This window comes from Heptranchias perlo, chromosome 2, assembly GCF_035084215.1.
Source record: "Heptranchias perlo isolate sHepPer1 chromosome 2, sHepPer1.hap1, whole genome shotgun sequence".
Classification (NCBI taxonomy): Eukaryota; Metazoa; Chordata; class Chondrichthyes; order Hexanchiformes; family Hexanchidae; genus Heptranchias; species Heptranchias perlo.
The window spans coordinates 58,010,025-58,033,791 of NC_090326.1; the positions used below are offsets into that span (position 1 = coordinate 58,010,025).

At 43.6% G+C, this 23,767-nt stretch overlaps 1 protein-coding gene across 1 annotated transcript in view; it reads right to left on the reverse strand.

The window, feature by feature from the left end:
• Positions 1 to 7,484: 7,484 nt before the first annotated feature.
• The window catches only part of fbxl7 (F-box and leucine-rich repeat protein 7), a 221,908-nt gene continuing 205,625 nt past the window's right edge, over positions 7,485 to 23,767 (reverse strand). Inside the window, exons 3-4 of the mRNA XM_067997761.1 lie at positions 13,125 to 13,736; positions 7,485 to 10,703 (exon numbers count right to left, since the gene is read on the reverse strand). Of these exons, the coding sequence (XP_067853862.1) occupies positions 9,967 to 10,703; positions 13,125 to 13,736 (1,349 nt within the window). The 3' untranslated portion in view covers positions 7,485 to 9,966. The remainder of the gene's footprint in view (positions 10,704 to 13,124; positions 13,737 to 23,767) is intronic.

Below are 23,767 nucleotides of genomic sequence, written 5' to 3' on the forward strand. Positions count from 1 at the left end.
GTGCATGTGGGAATTACAGTTCACTGTCACCCCTACTCTTAACCAGCACCGGATCTCTGCATGACATTTTCTGAATAATCACTCATAGATTTCAGCACTCTTGTTTCCTTTTATATAAAGCATTCTGTGATTGTACAAAATGTTTAGTTTTTACAAATTTACATTCACAAATAAAATGTACAAAGACATCCAATTACAATACACTAAACGCTATTTACTATAGGCAGTTGTTCAGGCATAAATATAAAAATACTTCTTTTTTTGTCTTAAAATAACTAACTACTAACAGACAGCTTCTCGTACATAAAACAAAAATTGCCTTAAAGGAATCCTTTAAATAGTTTCCATTCCATTGTGATTGCAGGATCTTTTTAAAAGCCATACGAAACGGTTAGTGTATGTAACAAACTACATAAAATGCAAAGAGCTTTCCAATAGGCGACTGAATAACAAGGTGAAAGGCACTTAGAAGTTTTAAAATCGTCATGAGCATTCAACAGAGGAAAACAGACCCCCTCATCCCCACTAAAGTGAAAATAACATTTGCACATTTTCAGAAATGGTACTTCAACCTACAAACATGACGTGAACTTTGTAATTTGTTCTATCAGGTCAGCAGTTGCAAATAAAAACATGGTAACATACTGATATTTGTCTGCTGTATAAAATTCTGCTGGGAATGTGTTGGCAAATGTAACCATTTAAATGATGTTAACAATTCTGCAAGCATTGTTCCATCACTGATTGATTAAAGTCCTTGCAATTCCATGTTATGTCATACCAATGGCTGGGTCACAAGAAGTTGCAGAGGTTATGGGAGGTGTTAGTCTTTACTGGGCTCTTAAATTCACAAATTAAATCTGTGAGTTATCACGCTAGTTGTGATTCATTTTCTGGTCTTATTTACTGTTTTGAATGTCAGATTTTAGTTTCAATTTCAATCGTGACAGAAAACTCTACTTCCTGAAGCTTTGTGATATTTTTAAGGTGCATTTTTTTCTTTTGCTGGTCTGCTTTTCTCCCCCCAACTTCTACAATATTTTCGAGCATTTCATTTTGCACCGAGGCAAGGATTGTACAGAGCCTTGGTTAGACCACACTTGGAGTACTGTGCACAGTTGTGGTCTCCATATTATAAAAAGGATATAGAGGCACTGCAGAAGATGCAAAAAATATTTACTAGGATGATACCAGAACTGAGAGGTTATACCTATCAGGAAAGATTGAACAGGTTGGGGGTCTTTTCTCTAGAAAAGAAAAGACTGAGGGGTGACCTGACAGAGGTCTTTAAGATTATGAAAGGATTTGAAAGAGTAGACGTAGAGACGATGTTTCCACTTGTGGGGGAGACCAGAATGAAGGGCCATAAATATAAAATAGCCACTAATATTCAAATAGGGAATTCAGGAGAAACTTCTTTACCCGGAGAGTGGTTAGAATGTGGAACTCGCTACCACAAGGAACAGTTGAGGCGACTAGCATAGATGCATTTAAGGGGAAGCTAGATAAACACATGAGGGAGAAAGGAATAGAAGGATATGCTGATAGGATTAGATGAAGTAGGAAGGGAGGCTCGTGTGGACCAGCATGGACCTGTTGGGCCGAATGGCCTGTTTCTGTGCTGTACATTCTATGTAATTCTATGTAAAAGGATATCATGTCCTCTTTCCAAAGCAGAAAACAACAGGCACAAAATCAGGACATTGCATCGGGACCTCAATGTTTTTCATTGCTATTTGTATCTATTGCGTTATCTTCCTACCCAAGGAGCAAGTGAAATTCACAACAACATTTAATTCAATTTCTTTGAAATTTAAAGCATTAAATGACTTTTTTAATTGATCACACCTAATTACATTACTTACCTCTGATTGATTTAATGCTTACAAAAAGTTGTTTTTTTTAAAAAGGCTCCAAATTCATTCATAAAATTAATTAATTATGGTACATTTCTTGGCTCTACTGTTTGTTGAAAACATTCAGGCCGATGACGAGGGGTCATTTCAATCATTACTACAGTGCATTTGTTGTCCACAAGGCAGATGCATTTCCTGTTTATAGAACTTTTAAAATAAATACACAATTCAAAATATAAGGTATAGAATGGATAACGGTGGACTAGCCCAATTGATTATCAATTCAAATACTGTTGTCATGAGTCATTTTCACATTTGGGTACTGATTAAAAAAAAGACGACAAAAGGGACGATTTTAACCCTGCCAATCCAGCAGGAATGGTGCGGGTGGAGAGTTAAGATGGCGGGGGGGGGGGGCAGGGGTGTCACGCTGTGTTTATGATGCGTTCCTGTTCCCCACCATCTTAACTAACCTCAGATCGGGCATGGGAGGGTCACCTACTCTAGGCAGACGGGGGCCTACTATACATGGAAAAGTCACGGCCTGATGATGTCATTGGTGCCATAATTTAATTTTATCTTAAAATAGTGGTCGGCCCACATGGCACCAAACCTGACGACAGACTGCGGAGTGACCAGAAGAGGCCAAGGTTAATATTTGAATTTTACTTTTATGTGGAATTCTTTTGGGCCATGTGGAGCATGAGTGCTCCCTTGGGCCCAGTAAGGATTCCTTGGGCCTCCACAGCTCCAACCTGGTCACACCCTCCCAGGGCTGGCATCTTCATTCAAAACCCCTCCCCAACACTAACTTCATTCCAGGGACTGTTCCCTTGCATCCCCAATGGCCCCAGGCTCCCATCACGATTTCTGCTCCCACCTGCTGGCCTTGAGGTCAGTTCTGCCGGCTTCAGGCAGGAGACAGTGCTGCTTTATTGATCTATTTAAGAGTTGAAGTGGCTCGGGCCTCACGCTGAAACCCTCTGCAGGGATTTTACTCTCGCCCCGCAACCCTGCCCGCCCCAAGTTAAAATTGACTCTAAAGAATCTGCAATAAAAACAGAAAATGTCAAAAATGCATTAGTCAGCTCTTTTACCAGTAAGTCAGGAAACTAATATGAATGTTTTTGCCTTGTAACCTGATATTATTCATCATTGGATAGATGTGTGGAATGTACTGACATTGGTGGGGGGATTTAATAAGAAATAAAGAATGTGCATCCATTTATAATGCAGGTAAGTAGTTTGTCTGAAATGTTACGATTGCATTATGTAACCTGCAAATAAGAAAGATTAACATTTCAGGAAGGCCCTTCATCAGAATTGACTTGGTCATGGTGAAGATACCACTGGGACATTGGTGAGGTTACCCTTTATTACTGGATTTTGTACTGTCCCATACTGTATATTCTACTGAAACAATACACAAGGATCATTCTTTATTTTTGTGATTAGAAATTAATGAAAGAATTTATTCCTATTTACCTTTTAATGGGAATTATTATAATCGTGGTCATCACTGTTTCCTGTTTGATTCCTTTCACTTCTTTTTAGAGATGCCTGGGTATCATCTAGAAAATCACCCAAATAGGAATAAATACCAGATTTATAGATCTGTTTAGGTCCCAAATACTAGCTCTTTTACTAGTAAGTCAGGAAACAAATATTAATGTTTTTGCCTTGTAACCTGATATTATTCATCATTGGATAGATGTGTGGAAAGTACTGACATTGGTGGGGGGGATTTAAAAAGAAATAAAGAATGTGCATCCATTTATAATGCAGGCAAGTGGTTTGTCTGAAATGTTACGATTGCATTATGTAACCTGCAAATAAAAATAGATTTCAGTAACGGGACATTTAAATATTTGTTCAGCAAATACATCCAAATTTATAGGAACACTTCTGGAAACAATAAAGTGTTTGTGGCTTCAGTTCTGTACAGGCGCCTGAAGGTGGCAGGTAAGTAGTGCAGAAGGTGGGGTGCACCTTGGGCAGGACTTCAATCACACAGCCTAGGGATCAATTTCATATCATATCTGAATGCGATAATGTAAAGTCACCACATCTAACATATCAAAACATGTGTTGTACAAACAGAAAGTGTATCTGTTATATAGCAGTCAGCAGATAAGTGGTAATCCAATCAAGAGCTTCTGAAGGTAGTGCAAAACCACATGAACGACACTCAAGAATTTTATCAATGGTACCCAGGCCTTAAAATTGGATTAGACATCTTAAGCATATTTGAAGCATAATTTAATATTTGAGATATATATATATATATACATATGATAGTGTTCTTTTTGTTTATGTTGTTTTCTGTACTATTCCAGTACACTCCAGTCATCCACTGGTATAATATGAAGGTTTTCCAAGACTAAAACAGTCCCGTGTGTTTCAAAAAAACGTGGTGTTACTGATTTTGTGATGCAGGTCCTTAAGGTAATATATGATCTTGGAACATAACCAGGTTTTTAACAGTGGAAAACAAGAACATTGGTTATCTTATATATAAATATTTCTTCTGTTGTTTCCCAATTGGGACACTTTGGTGGAAAGTAAAAGAGCACAATCAAACTGAACCACTGCTGTCACAAGCTATTGCTGCTTCACGAATTTAAGAAAACAGACCTATAGTGACAAATTGAAGGGCCTCTACTGCCTTTCCCCCAAGTCCTGACTTATTTACAAGAACATTTTCATGAGAAAACTGCAGCAAAACTTGTTTTCATTTGTTCACAAATGCATTGCATGATGACATAAGCTGTGTTAAAACACATCACTGCATTACTTACACATGCTATTATTGTGATGAATATGACTGAAATGGAACCATTTTCTACAAAATGTAAAATCTCTACTATATATTTTTATATGATAATTTAGATGGCCTTTATTGCAAGGGGGTTGGAGTACAAGAGGAAGGAAGTTTTACTACGATTGTACAGGGCTTTGGTGAGACCTCACCTGGAGTACTGGGTATAGTTTTGGTCTCCTTATCTAAGGAAGGATATACTTGCCTTAGAGGCGGAGCAACAAAGGTTCACTAGATTGATTCTCGGGATGAGAGGATTGTCCTATGAGGATAGACTGAGCAGAATGGGCCTATACTCTCTGGAGTTTAGAAGAATGAGAGGCGATCTCACTGAAACATACAAGATTCTGAGGGGGCTTGACAGGGTAGATGCTGAGAGGTTGTTTCCCCTGGCTGGAGAGTCTAGAACTAGGGGGCATAGTCTCAGGATAAGTGGTCGGCCATTTAAGACTGAGATGAGGAGGAATTTCTTCACTCAGAGGGTTGTGAATCTTTGGAATTCTCTACCCAGAGGGCTGTAGATGCTGAATCGTTGAATATATTCAAGGCTGAGATCGATAGATTTTTGGACTCTAGGGGAATTAAGGGATATGGGGATTGGGCGGGAAAGTGGAGTTGAGGTCGAAGATCAGCCATGATCTTATTGAATGGCAGAGCAGGCTCGAGGGGCCGCATGGCTTACTCTTGCTCCTATTTCTTATGTTCTAGATAGGCTTATATACAACAAATTTAAAATTAAACTCTGTTAACTGCTTTGTATTTTGTCTTTTTCTGTGCGGGGGGGGGGGGGGGGGTCAAATACAAAAATACCCCCTGGGGTTAGCTGCTGCTTTGAAGGAGAGGCAGCGTACCTCAGTTAGTGGGCTGCTTATAATCAGAATCTAATCCGAATGTAATGAATATTTCGGCTAGTATCTTGGGTCTTTGAAATATTAAATGCATACAAAACTTGCAGAGGCATGTGAAACATTCAGGGGCTAGTCTCAGAGCTAATCTATTTGATACGTAAATGCAATGTCAACAATAATTGAAACTCAGCACTTGGTAGGAAGTCTGTTTTTTACATTCTTCAATGTAAATGGCAAAATTAATTATTAGCATAATTGCCTGTCTAGTGGGGAAGAACTCTTTTGATCTTGTGAGTTGTATTCTGCATGGGAGACTCAGAGGAATGGTATAACAGGTGGGGCTTTCCCTGTTCCATCAGTTCCCAGATCCCCTGCTTTGACTGTATTTTCATGTCAAGGCAGCAAGACCGGACTATGTGAAACAAAGAAGCATCCGTCTTAAGATCTTCAAAGATTATAAAAAAGTCCTCTAATGGGCCGTAATTCATTTCAGCACATTTTCGGGCCTGTAATAGGCAGCGGCTGGGAGTGCACTCCAGAAGCCAAAGTCCCGAGGCGGTTCACCTGAAATTGAGCCTTGGGCCTCATCAGCACATTGCCGACAAGCTGCGGACACCAATCGGGCATCCAGAGGCAGCTCACCGGTTCCATGAGGACGATGTTGGGCCAGCTGCCTCCCTGAAGCAGCATGATTATCCTAAATGCAGCCTGCCCGGCGCCAGCTGCGTTCAGGGCATTCCAATCTTGGGAAGGGGGCCTCAAACAGGTGTGATGCCCACTCTTTGTATCTCACACCTGTTTCAAGCCTGGGTCCTGGACACCTATACTGGAGCCTTTATGAATATGGCGGGCGACGCACCTCCGGTGCGGAATGTGCGCACACACGCTGCCCGCCATATTGGGTGCGAATTTCTAGGCCTAAGATTTCAGATTCTTCATTATTTTGGTTTCAGAAACAATTGAAAGTAGTTAAACTTTCTATTGATGATTATTCTGCCATATTCACTTCGCTCTTGTGAATTTAAATAAAGTTGCTTATTAGTTTTCGCAAAATCAATGAGGTCTGGTATTGTGATGCTCTGTGCCTTTCAGAGATGACAGGAGTGCATGGTGGGTGAGTCATGTGACCTCTGCTGCAAAATATTTAAGTACAAAAGTTAAACCTGTGTCATGCTGCTCCCTTTCAAGAGGATACATAAGGGTACATGTTTCTGATCATAGAAGATGCAGGACTGTTTATGGAAACTACATTTTGTTGTAAACACAAACAAAGAAAGTTGAGAGACAGCCCAAACTGTCAAGTCATGTGGCTTTTTCTGGCTCTTCTCTCTAACCAAACAAATGAAAACGATGCTAAACTTTTTTGCATGAAAACAGTGCCCTTTAAATTATATAAACTTAACAAACCTGTCTGCTTTACTTTGATATAAAAGGGTGTCTTTGACTAAATTAAATTGTTGACTGAAATTTATCAATACAAGTTGGGTTTGAGGTGAATGCAATTACATAACAACATATGACGACCTTGTCAAATAGAACACGTTCTTACAGAACTTTAAGGCATTCCTTTTTCACAAATAATATTTTTTTTAGATGACACCCCAAAAGGATATTTCATTCCCGTTCAGACTCTACTGCACCTTAGGGTGATTATCAGACCCAATTGAAGTAAAATTGACGGTGCAGGATCAGGGTGATGTGAAATTCTGTGCACTGGTGAAGGTCACAGATGTCAAATATCAGTTGGTGGTAATCCTAATTTAAAGTGTTCAGTATTGTTTTGTGTTTAACATTCAGAAGGTAAGAGCAAGTTACATGAACCGTTTTAATTAGCTTAAAAGATACTGTGATCCTTTCTGTCAGTCAATACTGACTGTAACTGCAATATAATGAACATTAGCAATCCCAGCGAATAAAGAATTTAATGGTTTACACTGAGAAACAATTTGTTTTTCCAGTAAGAAACAATGATTGTCTGACTCTTTTTTTAAAAAAAGTCCCAAAAACATTAAAAGCAGAAGATGACAGGACAATTATTTTAATTCTTGTGACAAAGACACAAGACAAGGTAATATATGGACATCGTGTTATTTTTGAATGGTTGCATGGAAATGAATTTAAAAGAACTTTTAATTTTAAAAATTTTTTGCCCTCAACTAGGTGATATTTGTATTGGAGAATGGAACACTTTCCATTTTGGTCACTCAGTGTCAGAATAGAACAGTGTCACATTAGGTGCAGTGCAGTTAGGTCCCTCTAAGCTGGTCCAAACTCAGAAAAACAAGCTTTATTGCACCAGCGTGAAATTTTCCATTGTCCAGACCAGTCAATGTGTGGTCAGTCTGAGTGAGATTACTAGTGTATTGCCAATTAGTATTAAATTAAGGGCAGCTTTGAGTTATAGACACATGGCACAAGAAACTGAATTAAGCCTGCTCAAACTCATTTCACATGGAACCCCTTCAGCCAGCAGACAGATTTTCATCCTATCAGCATAGGCTGGATTTGAACCCAGGTTGTAGAGGTTAAAGGTCACTATTTAACCCACTTCATCACCCAGATCCTCTCTATATCCACCCCAGCCACAACCCATTTCCCTGCATCATGGCTCATTATACATGCACGGTAGGCTCCTGGTGGATTTCCCGCCACTGGGAGGAGGCCTATCAGTGCAAAGGCAGAAAATCTCAGCGGGTAAGCCTCCGGGGCTGCCCGGAGGAAGAGCTGGCCATTACAAGGCCCTCCACCTACACTGGGGGAACTATGGGCCTTTACCACTACTTCCCAGGGCCTATGGCCACCTTCCATATGGCGGCCCTAGGAAGTGGTGATAACTGGGGTGGAAAGGAAGGAAGATTTGCTGGGGACCCAGGCGCCCCCCACCCCCCCACCTCATTTGCATGTAATGGGTGGGGAAGGAGCCACTAGCAGCACTCATGACAGGGACGAGAGGAGAGAAATCCCGGTTGGGACAGTGAGGTAGCGGTAGGCCGCACCCCCAAATTTTCTGACATTTTGCATGGCAATCCCACCTGATTTTGAACGGAATCATGGAGGAGAACTCCCCCCATATTTTTGTTTGCTAATACAACTGTCCTGCTTAAGACATGCTGCCTTGATTTCAAAACTTTTGGCAAACTTTGTTTGCAAGCACTGTGACATGATGATTGCAAGTCATGTTCTTGTGCCATGAAAACATCAATGTGACGTGACCTATGGTTGTTCTCCTTCCCCATGATAAAGAGGCCTCTTTAATTAATGCCCAAAAAAGGCTTCTAAAATCGGACACAATGTGATTTGTTCCCCATTAGACCATTCACATCCTGCTGTCTTCTCCTGCAAGTTATTGTCAAAAGTCAGGCAGCAAGCCTTGCTTGGGCGACTTCTGGACACCTGAAATTAAACCTACTTTAGTAACTTGTCCAATTGCTCCAGACTGGATGCACTGTGACTACTGAAGTGGTGTCCCCTTCAGCTGAGCGGTAATACCATTGCTTGTATTTTAAAATACTTTTTAGCCCACTATTATTTTAGTGCATTTTTATTCTTATCAGGGTGAGGAACGTTAGTGCTGGGAATTGGATCACTTTCAATTTCAGACATCCTGGGTTAATTTGCCAACTCTGTGCTCCCAGAGGGTGAGCCCCCCCCCACCCCCCCCGCCCACTGGCAGCACAAAGTCTGAAAATTATCACTCTAATGTCAGCGTCAAACACTCCCAGGCCAGATAAAGCACAACCAGCTGCAGAGTAAAGCTCATTTTACTTTACGCCAACATCATGCATCGGCCTAACCTCAGAAAAGCATCCCTGACTGCACCAATGTGGTGTTCCCATTTCCCACATCAGCCATCCTTGTGGCCTCTCTGAGTGAGATTGTCAAATTTAGTGCTAAATTAGCAGCATTTTTGTGCTTTGGGTCAATGCCCACTTGTTGATGGGTTGGAACTAATTTCATGGAGGACCGACAGAAAGAGATTTACATCCATCAGCCTGTGCTGCGTTCAAGCCCAGGTCTGAGGTGAAAGGGCAATATACTAATCCACTGGATCAACCTCCTCCCCTCCCCCAACAGCACATTTAGCGGCACAATATGTAATAAAGGGTAGAGTTATAGTATATTTCCTTTTTATATCCCAGTGATAGATTTATGGAATAATATGAAATCTGATCAATTCTTCCAGTAACTTGAATAGTTTATGCCTCTGGACACTGGTTTCTGTAGGGATTTTGGCAGCCAAAAAGGTACAAGTACATTATAGAGGAAAAAAGAAAAATATTTTCATTACCATGACTTTCAGCCATAATAGAATAATATTGCTAAGGCAATGACATTTTACAATGTGGAAATGAACTAAATATTTGAATTGAGGAGAAAAAAAAAGCAAATAAAATTTGAGGCTTTACAATCTATGGTCTGTTCTGTTTTACTGTTGAACATCCTGTCAGAAAAAGGCAGGATTGGTGTGTTCTATGATACATCTCTTGCAGTGGCGTTTAACAAACCGCAGTGCCTCGACAGAGATGTCGCAGTCCTGAACGTTCAACATCTGAAGCTCGAAGCAGTTGGCTGCGACGATCTTCAAACCGCGGCCAGTGATGCTCTCGCATGACTTAAGGCTCAGCCGCTTCAGGTTGTAGCAGTTCAACGCTAAAAACTCCATGCCTGCATCGGAAACTAGCGGACACTTCCCGATATCCAGGGACTTCAGTTTTGTGCAATTTTTGGCAAGGTACTCAATCCCGTGATCGGTTATGCCTTCGCAACCTCGAGCATTCAGATAGCGCAGTTTGCTGCAGTACTTGGCAATGTAGCGGATACCTACGTCTGTGATCCGGCCGCAGTGAGCAATGCTGAGATACTTCAGGTGTGCTTCCAACTTTGCCACCTCTCTCATCCCAAAATCGCTCACCGCGCGGCAGTCGCTGACACTCAGCTCCTTGATTGATGTGCAATAAAGCATCAGGTAGCGGAGGCCCTCGTCTGTGACACGTATACACCTGCGCAGGTAGAGATGTGTCAGCTGGGTGCAGTGAGCTGCTATCGTGTGCAACCCTTCGTCTTCAAGTACAAAGCAATCCGTCATGTTCAGATAGCGTATGGAAATCTGTTTTCCGTGAAGTGGAGAGAGTTTGATGGAAGCTTCCCTTGTCAGACTGATGCAGGTTATCTTGGAACAGCCTACACAAAAAAAAAGAGACTGATGTATTAAATTATTAACACGGACCATTTATAAAAAAATGACAGTCCTTATATAGAATCATTGAATTTTAAAGCACGGTAGCCCTTTAGGCCCATCACGCCTATGCCTGCTCTATAAAAGAGCTCTCCACTTCCATTCCACTGCCTTATCCCCATACTCTTTTAATTTAAAAAAAATATTTATCTACATCCCTTTTAAAAATTAGTACGAATCTGCTTCCACTACTCTTGCTGTTAGTGCAGCTATGTCCTAACAACCCTCTAAAAGAATTTTACATGGCCTCTCTCTTATTTCTTTTGGTGATTAACATACATTTATGCCCTCCAGTTACTGACCAGTGAAAATGTTTTCTCCCTATTTACCTTATCAAAACCTCCGCATAATTTTGAACACCTCTATCAGATCTCCTCCTGTTTTGAAGAAAAGAGCCCAATTCTTTAGCCTCTCTTTGTAACTGAAGCCTTTCATCTGAACCTGCACAACTGATCCCCCATGCTCTTGTCCAGTGGTCTGAGCATTACCAATAAATTCCACAAACTTTTCATTGCTATCTTTATGCTACAATTGTTATTTATTAATTTTCTTTAAAAAGAAAATTACGCTTGGTTCTCCCAGCTGCAAAATAAAACCGAGAACCTGTAGCTCTTGGGTGGGGGGGTTCACGTCCTTGCAAAATGGCCTAGCCGGCGGGGTGGGGGTGGGGGGGGGGGGGGGAGGGAGAAAGATGGGCAAAAATTGGGGGGACCCAATTCTACTTGGCCCCTGCACTGTTATATGTTTGTTGCAACCTCCAAACTAATTGTGGGAGGGCATGTGCAAATGTCATTCCTACATTTCTACCCTTGACAATGCCACCTGCAAGGGACACATGTGTGTTCCTTGTGCCCAGTGTTGCTAAGGGCCACAGAGCCTGCTGTTTCGCTGAAGGCCAGAGTTTCTCCAATGCAACCCATCGCACAGCAATCGATTGCAGTGGGGAAATTGGCCAATTGGAAAAAAGCCCGAAAATTCGTTTGGGCCATTTCTTTGGGCCTGTCCATTATCGTTACAGCCAGCCCTGACTCTAATTTCCTGAAATAAAAATAGAAAATGCAGGAAAGGCTCAGCAAGTCGGGCAGCAGCTGTGGAGAAAGAAACAGAGTTAACGTTTCAGGTCGAAGAATTTCCTGAGATGGACACCCTAGTTGTGCCAATATAAGCGCATGTGCCAGTGTATTTTATATAAGTGTCCTGGGCCTGGGAATTCCAATGGGGTCAGGGGTGCCAGGAGCCAGAAGTCCCACTCAGCCGTGGGTACCATGGCACTGCAAGCCCCAAGGAAGTATGAGCCTGATAACCCTGAAGAGATCAAACGGAGTTCCATGGACCCCAGAGTATCCGCAACAGGATTAAGGAGATCCCAAGGGTCCTCAAGTTCATCAGATTTCTGTCTGTATGGGTCCTGGCATACCATGAGCACAGCGTCTCAAGATTCTGTACTCTAGCTTTTTTCTGAATTTGTCAATCTCTGAGCGCTTTATGTTTGTTGCAATGTAAAATGAAAACTATGGGCTTATTTTCCTTGCAAGCCCATCCCCCCCCCCCCAACCTTCCTGCCCAGGCACTCAACAGGTGCAAGTGCATCCAAAGTGTGTTGCACTTCGCCAGGCCTCAGAGAGCTGCAGCAACAATAACAGTGGCCATGTCTGGAGCTTTCTGACTGATGTCCAAAAACAGAAGACCACCAGCTGATGCCTGTCCCGAGATCCCTAAAATTAAAAGAGGGGCCTTACCTGCAGGCCTGCCCTTCTCCCAAACATCTGATCAGAGAGGCACTGGGGGCAAGACCTCAAGGCCTGCTTCTTTGGGGCACGCCTCCAAAGGGTACCTCGCTGGTGTAACTACAGGAAAAGGAAGCACTTCCATGGCATCTCATGGCCTGCGGGTCTTGGGAAACCCTAACATCCTGCGGCAATGTAAAGGGAATGAAGACCGTTGTGCCTGGGTGACCGGTATTCCCACATGCTCATCTCAGGAAAATTGATTCCATTTTCTACAATGATTTTGTTTGGCAAATTGACAAGGTCTTTTGGAAGTTAGGATAGATGGCCCCTCGGACTGGGACGATATTTACAGTGCCATGCTATGATCTACCAGCAGGAAACACCATTTTGGGGAGCAGTTTAGTCATCGACGTATGCTTATCCAGTGCCTCCCTGACCCCCCAAGATGAAATGCCTCATTGTCGCAACGTGCTCCGTTGAACCAAAAGACGGATGATACTCACCTGACTGATGCATAGAGTTTGACAGGCATTTGAACCTCTGACCTTATAGCTAAGAGTCAAATGTTCAGACACTCGGACTATTGCCAACTCTTGACAATGATAGTTGGTTTTGCTGCGTTTACTGTACAGTTACCTGAAACATCCAGATACTCCAGGTTGGGGCACCGTGACACAACATCATAGAGTGCTTCATTAGAGATGTTGTAACAGCCTGGCACTTCTAGTTGCTGTAGCTCTGGACAGCACTGAGCAATGGTGTAGAGGCCCCTGTCTGTAAGCCGCCTGCAGCCTTGAACGATGACTGTTTCCAACATGAGGCATACATTGGGTGTGTCCTGACACAACCTTCGGGTGAGCACCCGCAGAGCTCTGTCCACATTCATTGTTTCACCTGTCAGGCGAATAGTCCTCCACAGTCGTGGGTCCCAGCACAGGTTGTACCAGCGCCGGCAGACCCGTGCGCATCGGCACAGCTGGTTGGTGGGGAGGTGTGAAAACATCTGGATCAAGGTTTGGTCTGGTAGTCTGTCAATGGGAGCCTGTTCTTTCTGCAGCCTTGATGCTGGCCTGATGGCACCCTGGGGTACAAGGAACAGAGGCTGGGAGTGGATCATAGCAATGGTCTCCCCTGTGACAGAAGAAGATGAGGTGGAGGATCCGCGGCCATTTTGAAAAGATTGTGTATTCGGAGGGCAGATCAGTGCAGGGCTCGGTGTGCTCAAGGTCCGCATGCTCAAGTCTGAATCTGGAATACACACAGAAAACCTGCGTTAGTGAACAGTAACAATGAATTTACATCAAATTTGCGGCATAGAAACAGGCCATTCGGTCCATCTGGTCCATGCCGGTGTTTATGCTCCACATGAGCCTCCTCCCTCTTCATCTAACCCTAATAGCATAACCTTCTATTCCTTTCTCCCTCATATACTTCTCTAACTTCCCCTTAAATGCATCGAGTAATCATATGAATAATCATATACTGTCCATGATACATTTCATTCTAACATATCTGTGCTGGTATCTTGTCCAAGGCAACAGGAACAGATTTATCACAGGTTAAATGGCTGATCTGCCTGTGCAACAGATGCTGGTGTTATTTTCTGTGTGGCTCATTATTTTTTTCACAGTCTGCCCTGAAACAATTGCGCACCAGACCTACCAAGGACATAACATCATATTATAATAATGACTACACCAGGTGTCCAGGATGGTAAACTCATCTACCACGGCAGGGATATGAGCAGCTTTCACTATTCAAATCCCTACTGCCACATAAAGTGGATAAGTGGGCTGGTAGATTAGTATTCTGACCAATCCCTGTCCAGGCCCCATCCTTTAGCCCACAGCAGCTCTTTAAAGAGAGGGGGGAAAATAAATGCCTGGCAATGATATTTTGCTACTAGATCCAGATACTACCAGAAGGAAAATCCCATTCCCAAAGTGACGGGACCGGAGCGCAACACGTGTTGACATCTCGCTGGCCCGACTCCCAGAGTTTTCTGGAATCAGCTTCATTACTTATTCATGGCACAAGATCCCACCCTATTATTGGGCCTGGAACTGGCAGCTTACCACCAGGGGTTGGGAAATTGCAGGCATCAGTAGCCATTAAAGGGCTACAGCTAAAATAGAAAGCGATACAGCCATTTAAAGGTGACTGGCTACACATCTGGAAAAAATAATCGTAATACTTAACATAAGCTGTTTTTTTTTATTTCAGCCTCCCCAAAGGCTGCGTTGGGGAAAAACATAAACTGGCAAAATAAGTGCAGACAGGGAACAGAGTTTGTGGGCAAGTGGTGGAGTGACACAGCACACAAACTCCCTGTTTGACGGTTGGTGAAAGGGGAGTGCTGCTGTCTGAAGTGAGTGAGAGAAGCATTGCCTTGTTTAGCATTCTGCAGGACAGTATAACATATCTGTTGGGAGGTGGCAGCAAGGCGCATTACGATGGACAATACCCAGGAACAGATGCGGAAGAAGATGGCATATCTTAAGGCAGCTGCTTATGCTATGCAACAGTGCCATGGATGAGGTAAATCTCCTAAGCATGCATGCCACAGAGTGCTGTCAGTCAAGTTGCTCCACAATTACTACGGGTCCATCACAAGGCTTCACACAACCCCTTGCATCTCTTGCATTGCTGATCATGAACGGCCGTACTTCAGCAGGGAATACATATGCACCTTCAAAGAATTTCACATATAAAATAGTAAACAATTTACTGCATGACGCATGATCACTCTTACTGACACACAAGATGGGTTGCAGGATGGCCATATATAGGTAGGTCCTGGGAAAGCGGGAGGTGAAGCGGGGTTGGGGAGATGGGTGGTAGCAGTGGTAGTAGGCGGGGGCGGGCACACCTGCTCCTCCTGGCTCCACAGGAATGAAAGTATTAAACATTTTCTTTACCTTTTTGTGAACGGCCTCCAGCGTTCCTTTAAGGACCACTGGGTTAGGCCACACAAGACCCGGAACAACTGCGGGAGCATACGTGACACAAGCTCTGCCCATTTTATGACCAATTTTGATCGGGGTCTTATAACTATTGTTAGGACCCCGATTTGCATATGCGGAAGAAGATGGCCTAATGCCTGTTTCAGGTGGGCGCACTGCACACCTCCAAGTCTCCGGCTACCGATTTGGCAGTTGGCGCACTTCTGTGGGAGATCTGGCCCAGGAGATCACAACTTGATATTCATCCCCCCGCAAGGGGGATTTAACACCAAGAAGCGGGTGAGACAATGTTCAGTTTGTCCCCCAGAAAGTCATCGGATATGCTGTTTTATATCAATAGGGGTGTTATGCCATGTTACACATAGTATATTACTAACAGGCATACTGATTTGCAGTAACTGAATAAGTCAAAGTAGTCAAATTATCACCTGGTTTTTGATTTTTTTTTTAAAACTGTGTTTTGGGTGTAAATCAGTGATTTGATTATTGTTAAACGATCCTTTACTTATATATTAATTTTATATCTCTTATCTTTGCTAAATTACAGTCTACACAGATAGCAGGGAAGATGTATCAGATTGGAGACAAGTACCTTCTATTTAGGAGGTGGGGGTGGGGGGGGTATGATGTTGGGAGGAGGAATCCTAGACCTTTTTTATAATTGGTCATAACTGGTGAATAAACTGAGTATTGATGAATTGAGCCAGTGCCACCTAACGATCCCAATCTCAACCGCAGGAGAGATCTGCTTTTGTTGGGATGTACGTATCAGAGTGAACTTGACACTTATCTAATGCTCAAAGCCAACATAATAACATACATTCATGTTGCCGCACTGCACGTTCCCTGAAGACTAACTTTTCGCCAGGTCCTTCTACAGTTTCAGCCAATGGAAAGGGTTTGATTCTGGATTTCGCGTTACCACAAATAACAGCAGACATTGTCAGCACCGACTAAAGTGCCTTCAACATTTCAGGCAATTCAGCACTCGGCCCTTGTAAGGTTTCAGTAAAGTCAGACTGATTATTCAGAAAACCGCTTAGCATTCCTTTGGTTACTCCACAATGTTGAATGTAAAAAGGATCAGAAACCAGATCTACATTTAGTCTTCTGTTTTGCCAGAGTTCACAGTGCTATGTAGAATAGTGAGAGGACATGAAAGCAATGTCACAGAAATTAAGCTCCGATTTCTTTTTAAGTGGGCCTGAGAAAATAATCACAGATAACAAGTACCAAGCAGCAGGGGCTATGGAGGCAGACATTTTTTGAGAGCCTCAATTCTTTATATTTATGTATTCAATCTCTCAGGTGCACCCTGAAGATAGGAAAGGCAATTGATTGTGCGTATCTCCATAATGCCCACTAATGCCATTCTGCAACAAGCCAGTAAAGCGTCTACATAAAGGTTATCACTTCTCATCAGTATTTTTCAATCATTACTACACCTGATGGACTCCAGACTGTTTGCTACCAATTTTTTTCAAAATCATAATATAATGGCAATTGCAATCATTTTGCTCACTGGCCCTGTCGTAATGAGTACACAAAGGCATCAGCCGAGATGTTGCCACCAAGATAGTGGTGAGTTTTATGGTGCTCGCCGTTGTTAATGTGTAAATTGTCCAGCAACTTGTAGCGAGGAAGAGATACCCCGTGAATTGAAACCTGATTTGACTCTAATTCACTATTTCCTTCTCTGTCGTTCTGCTGTATCTTTCTCAATCCTTAAATCTCATCGGTTAAGGAGATAGACTATTGGTCCCATTGATCACCGATATTCCTGATGCCCCGTTGCCCTCATTATCAGTTCACACTTCCAGCAACTTTCAGGGCAAAAAACATTTCGAGCTGTGGGTTGCGGCAAAAAACATTTCGAGCTGTGGGTTGCGGGAAAAAGTCTAATGATGATTGTGCGCATCTCCATAATGTCCACTAATGCCATCTGTAACAAGCCAGTAAGGTGTCTACATAAAGGTTATCATTTCTCATCGGTACCTTTCAGTCATTTTTACACCTGGCATGCCACGAGATGCCCCGCTCCAGCAAAATCTGGGCCATTTTTTGCTTTCTTATTTCAAATGTGCCCTGCCAAGCGCTGCTCCAGACTGGAAAATGACCATTACAAGTAGATAGACAAATTTGAGAGTATTCTGTGGAATATTTGTGTATAACATCGTGCCTACACCTGCTTATGGGGGGAAAATGGCACCAAGAGTATATTTTGCAGTTTTACTGGAGATTTTAAATAGGTCATAGATTTGGACTGCTTCAGGTATGTTCCATGTTACTGTGTGTAATGCTGTGTATTCCTCCATCCCTCACTGTTTTCTCAAAGTCCCCTGCCAGGAAGGGAAAGATTAAGTTTGCCTGGCCTTATGATAAATAGGTAAAATGAGTCACGTAATGAGGCTGGACTGAACTCCTGAACTGACAGCTGTCACAATGCTGAACTACAGTATGATATTATAAGGCCAAAGTGGGGCCTTCTGCTGTATTTACCTGTGGCAATACAATTATTTTTACATATAGTAGGAAATGGCCTTGAGAGAGCACCACTTTACTGCTGCAAACCTTACGTAATACGATCCTAATATTACTAATTGGCAAAACCCCTCCGACTCACTGTGAGCAATGCCATTGCAACATCATATAGCGTATCTTAAGGGGTAGATTTTCCTCTTCATTATACTTGGGGCAGATGCATGTTACGCCAGGTCTCCAAAGCTCCCCTGCAATTTCTGGATCTTCTCCAAAGTGATGTAACTGGGCCTGCACCTGTAAGATAAATGGCCAGTTAATCTGTCTTTGGTGATATTGGCTGAGGGATAAACGTTGGCCAGAACTCCCATGCTCTTCCTCAAAGAGTTTCCATTGACACGTCTACCTGAACAGGCAGACAGGACCTCGGTTTAACATCTCATCAGATGGTGCAGCACTCCCTCAGTACTACACTGAAGTGTCAGCTGGGATTATGTGCTCAAATCCTGGAATTGCGTTTAAACCCACAACTTTTGACTCAGAGGCTGGTAGGAATAGCAGATTAATTTCCCTACAACATGTAACATGTTTGTATAATTACTGTTGATTACGTATTACAACCCCTTTTTCCAGAGTGCTAACTCTGAGCCAAGCTGACACAGGTTACATTTTCTACCTCCTGCATTCACCTCTCTTTCTTACAGGTGCAAAGCAATCTTAAAATATGTGCCCGAACTTCCTCTCTCCAAGAACAGACCGGTTCCACATGTCCAACTTCTTAATTGACCTTTTCTAGATTAAAAGTGCGATATAAATATTAATATATATATATATGTATATATATATATAAATGACTTGGACTTGGGTGTACAGGGCACAATTTCAAAATTTGCAGATGGCACAAAACATGGAAGGGTAGTAAACAGTGAGGAGGATAGTAATAGACTTCAAGAGGATATAGACAGGCTGGTGGAATGGGTGGACAAGTGGCAGATGAAATTTAACACAGAGAAGTGCGAAGTGATACATTTTAGCAGGAAGAATGAGGAGAGGCAATATAAACTAAATGGTACAATTCTAAAGTGGGTGCAGGAACAGAGAGACCTGGGGGTGTATGTGCACAAATCTTCAAAGGTGGCAGGACAGGTTGAGAAAATGGTTAAAAAAGCATACGGAATCCGGGGCTTTATAAATAGAGGCATAGAGTATAAAAGCAAGGAAGTTATGTTGATCCTTTATAAAACACTGGTTCGGCCACAACTGGAGTATTGTGTCCAATTCTGGGCACCGCACTTTAGGAAGGATGTGAAGGCCTTAGAGAGGGCGCAGAAAATATTTAGTAGAAAGTTCCAGGGATGAGGGACTTTAGTTACATGATAGGCTGGAGAAGCTGGAATTGTTCTCCTTAGAGCAGAGAAGGTTAAGAGGAGATTTAAAGAAGTGTTCAAAATCATGAAGGGTTTAGATAAAGTAAATAAAGAAAAACTGTTCCTATCAGCAGAAGGGTCGAGAACCAGAGGACACAGATTTAAGGTGATTGGCAAAAGAACCAAAGACGACATGAGGAAAAACTTTTTTACACAGCGAGTAGTTATGATCTGAAATGCGCTGCCTGAAAGGGTGGTGGAAGCAGATTCAATCGTGGCTTTCAAAAAGGAATTGGATAAATACTTGAAGGGAAAAAATATGCAGGGATATGGGGAAAAAGCGAAGGAATGGGACTAACTGGATTGCTCTTACATAGAGCCAGCATGTGCTTGATGGGCCGAATGGCCTCCTTCTGTGCTGTAACCATTCTATGATTCTATAAATGTTATTCTTGTTGTTGTCAATCAACCAAAACCTGCCATCTGCAACATGGCCTCTAAGTAAGCCCATCATTTAGTTCAAGAATGCACAGCAATTACACCTTCCATCCTCAAAAGGGCACACATCTGACTTCTATTTTATATGGCACAATGTCTTATAAAATATATAGCGTCTTTAACATAGTGAAACATCCCAAGGCGCTTCACAGGAGCGTTATCAGGCAAAATTTGGCACCAAGCCACATGAGGAGATATTAGGACAGGTGACCAAAAGCTTGGTCAAAGAGGTAAGTTTTAAGGAGCAACTTAAAGGAGGAAAGAGGCGGAGAGGTTTAGGGAGGGCCTTGGCCCCAGAGCCCCTCTCCACTGCTCGGTCCCAAGAACAATTCCATTCCTGGTCTTGACCCCACGAATGCCTAAGGTCCCAACCTCAAGAACACCTGTGCTCCCAACCCCAGCTTCAAGAATGCCTCCACTTCTGATCTAGGCCCCAGGAACACCACTGCTGTCAGTCTATGTGCCAAGCTTGCCTCCAGCCCCAGCCTCAATTTTAAGAATGCTCATGCTCCTGGCCTCAGCCACATGGATGTGCCACTGCCCGTTTCAGGCCCTGGGCTTTGCTTCTCCCAGCTGATGAATAACAGGAAACTGACCCAGTACCATTCCTGCTTCAACTTGGGCCTGTGTCTCACTCCAGCTTCCAGTTTTCTCAACTGCTTTACTCTCTGGTCCAGTGTTGATTTCGCCCCTGACTGTTCCACTCTCCTCCCCATGGTCCATTCCCCCTCTGACTGCTCCGGTCCCCTCCCCATGCTCTATTCCCCCCCACCACGACTGCTCCTCTCTCCTCCCCATGCTCTATTCCCCCCCGACTGCTCCCCTCTCCGCCCCATGCTCCATTCCCCCCGAATGCTCCGCTCTCCTCCCCATACTCCATTCCCCCTGACTGCTCCCCTCTCCTCCCCATGCTCCATTCCCCCCAACTGCTCCCCTCTCCTCCCCATGCTCCATTCCCCTGACTGCTCCGCTCTCCTCCCCATGGTCCATTCCCCCTCCGACTGCACCGGTCCCCTCCCCATGCTCTATTCCCCCCCGACTGCTCCCCTCTCCTCCCCATGCTCCATTCCCCCCCGACTGCTCCCCTCTCCTCCCCATGCTTCATTCCCCCCCGACTGCTCCCCTCTCCTCCCCATGCTCCATTCCCCCCCGACTGCTCCCCTCTCCTCCCCATGCTCCATTCCCCCCCGACTGCTCCCCTCTCCTCCCCATGCTCCATTCCCCCCCGACTGCTCCCCTCTCCTCCCCATGCTCCATTCCCCCTGACTGCTCCCCTCTCCTTCCCATGCTCCATTCCCCCAGACTGCTCCCCTCTCCTCCCCATGCTCCGTTCCCCCCACCGACTGCTGCAATCCCGACTAACCATAAGCGTGTCTTTTAAAAAATGAGATGTTTAGAGCAAATAATTGTGTGTCATCAGAAATATTACGACCCGCATTTTGGATTCTAGTCACACCTCTACAACAGCTGCAAAAATCTATCATATTATTTTGCCAAAATAAATTAAACGAGCCAGTAAATGCTCTTCCAGGTCTGATTAAAAGTCATAAATTCCACTGTATCTTAGATCATTATAACTAAAGCACCCTTAATTCATAGACATGAATTCACTTACATGGATTCCCAATAGTAAACACCACTGGCTTCTCATCACATTTTGGGTATAAAATCCAAATGTTGCGCAGTGTTAAATTTTAACTGAGTGCTATATCTAATTGTGGGAAGTTTAGCAGTAGATTATATGGTATGGACCTAAAGGAGCTACAACCCCACTGCCACACTATTGCTTACCTGCTCCGGGTGTAACCACAGACCCTGCCAGAGTGCCACATGATGCCCCAATCCCAAGCGACTTCAGCTGCTTTTCCCACTGAAAAGATTGCTAGTTTGTGCTCGTGTGCATTTAAGGAGATTTTATCATTACATGCACATGCAATACAACATTTTCCCATTGTGCATATTATGAATGCAGGAGAGTTGGTTGTCGTTAACTGTAGATCCCAAGATTCTCCAATGGTCCCCTGGTTAAGGCAGTGATGAAGTGAGCTATATAGACAACCAAAGGCCTCTGGTTTGATCCTCAGCCTGTGCTACCTAATCTCAGCCAGTAGGGGTATTACATTTGGCCTCAGTATCCTTACATTAGGGAGGGAGAATTCCTTTTCTGTGTTACTTAGAACAATTGTTTCATATCCTCCTCTAGCACATCTCATTTCCACCATCATTTGTAAAAGCTGATGCAAGATATTTGTTTAATTGCTCTGCCTTCCTGCATTCTCCACAACTAGATTCACCCTTCATCCCTGAATGATCCTCCCCTCCCCTAAACTAATCTTTTACTTTTAATATGCTTACTAATGCACTTACTATTTCCTTTTATATTATTTACTAGCCTTTTTTCATATTCCCCTTTAGTCCTACAAATCTTCCTTTTCACCTCCCCATTACATTTTCTATATTTTTCATGATTTTTTTCATTTTGCTAGCCCTAGATTTATCAAATGCTTTCCTTTTAAGTTCCAGTTTGGGTTTGATAGACCCGATTTTAACCTCCCCACCCCCGTCACATTCCCGATGAGAACAGGACATGCGGGGAGTCAAAATCCTTGTAGCGACGTACTCGCCCTATCCTTGCTGGTCTCGCTCCACGCGTCATTTTAACAGGCACATCCAGATCAGGTATAGGAGAATAAAGCTCCCTCTACTTTGTCCCAATCCCAATCAGATGAGAACAGCAACATTTTTTTTCCATCTCATGCACCGTCCATCCTGCGGCCTCTCTAAGGAGATTGAATTAGTTTTGTGCTTTAGGCCCTGGATTGAGACTGCCCAAATTAAATTTCACATAGGTTGCTTTCAGGCAGCAGACAGAAAAGCCTTTCAGCAGTCTGGGCTGGATTTGAACCCTGGAGAGACTAGTGTTAAAACTACTGCACCAACCAGATCACCCTCAGAAAGTGGTTTGTGGGCAGTGGCCACTTACCACCTAGCAGTAGTGGTCATTACTTTATCTGCAGACCTGACCATTGCATAAGAATATATAATGGTACACATAAGTATATGCTTGTTGGCAGTTTTAAAGCATACCCATATATAGTGAATGGTTTTAAGTGTAGTTATTTAATGCATAAATCAATAAAACATAAGAAAATTAAGGAATACAAAAAGCCCATTAGGCACCACAACCATTTCTTTTCCATAGAATAAGTACAGCTATAGCATGATCTCCATCTCAGCACCTCCAATTAACTGGCACAAGAGAGATATAGGTCAAGGATCTAGGGGATAATTTTAACCCCCAAGAACGGGTGGATTGGGAGGTTGAAGTACCAGCTTTTTGGAACGGGACCACATCCCGGCTCCAGCGCGCCCACTTCCAGGTTTGACCCAGCTGCATTAGGATGCGCACATGTGCAACAGAAACCCAGAAGTCCTGTCCATACCTAAAGCCGGCGGGCCGATACTTAAAAGGGCAATGTACCTCATTGCGATAGTGAAAACAGGCATGGAGAGCTTGATCCATGAGGTGAGTTGCTTTATTGCACTGCTTGTGGGCCCGGAGAAGCAGGAGTGCTTCATCCAGGCCCAACAAGCTCACCTAGCGTGATCGAACCCCAAAGATCATCCGCTCCCCACTTCCACCCAATGCTGGAGCCCCCCCCACACACCCCTCCCCCGTTGCTGGACCCCACCCCCACCCCGATGGTGGACCCCCCCCCGGTCTTCTCCAAGGCCCACCCGATGTCGTCCACTTCCCCTCACCTCTCCCCACCCCTCCGATGTCTTCCATGGCCCACGATCTCTCTCCCTCCCCCCTCTCTGATTCGCGGCTCCAACAAGCAGGCAGCCAGCCTGTCAATCCAGCTGCCTGACACATGGGAAATCCGGAAGCACAAATACTTACTTTCAATTGAGTTGTGATCGCAGATTGCGAAGCACTCATTTGCCTTCCGGGTTGTCCATGCGAATATCT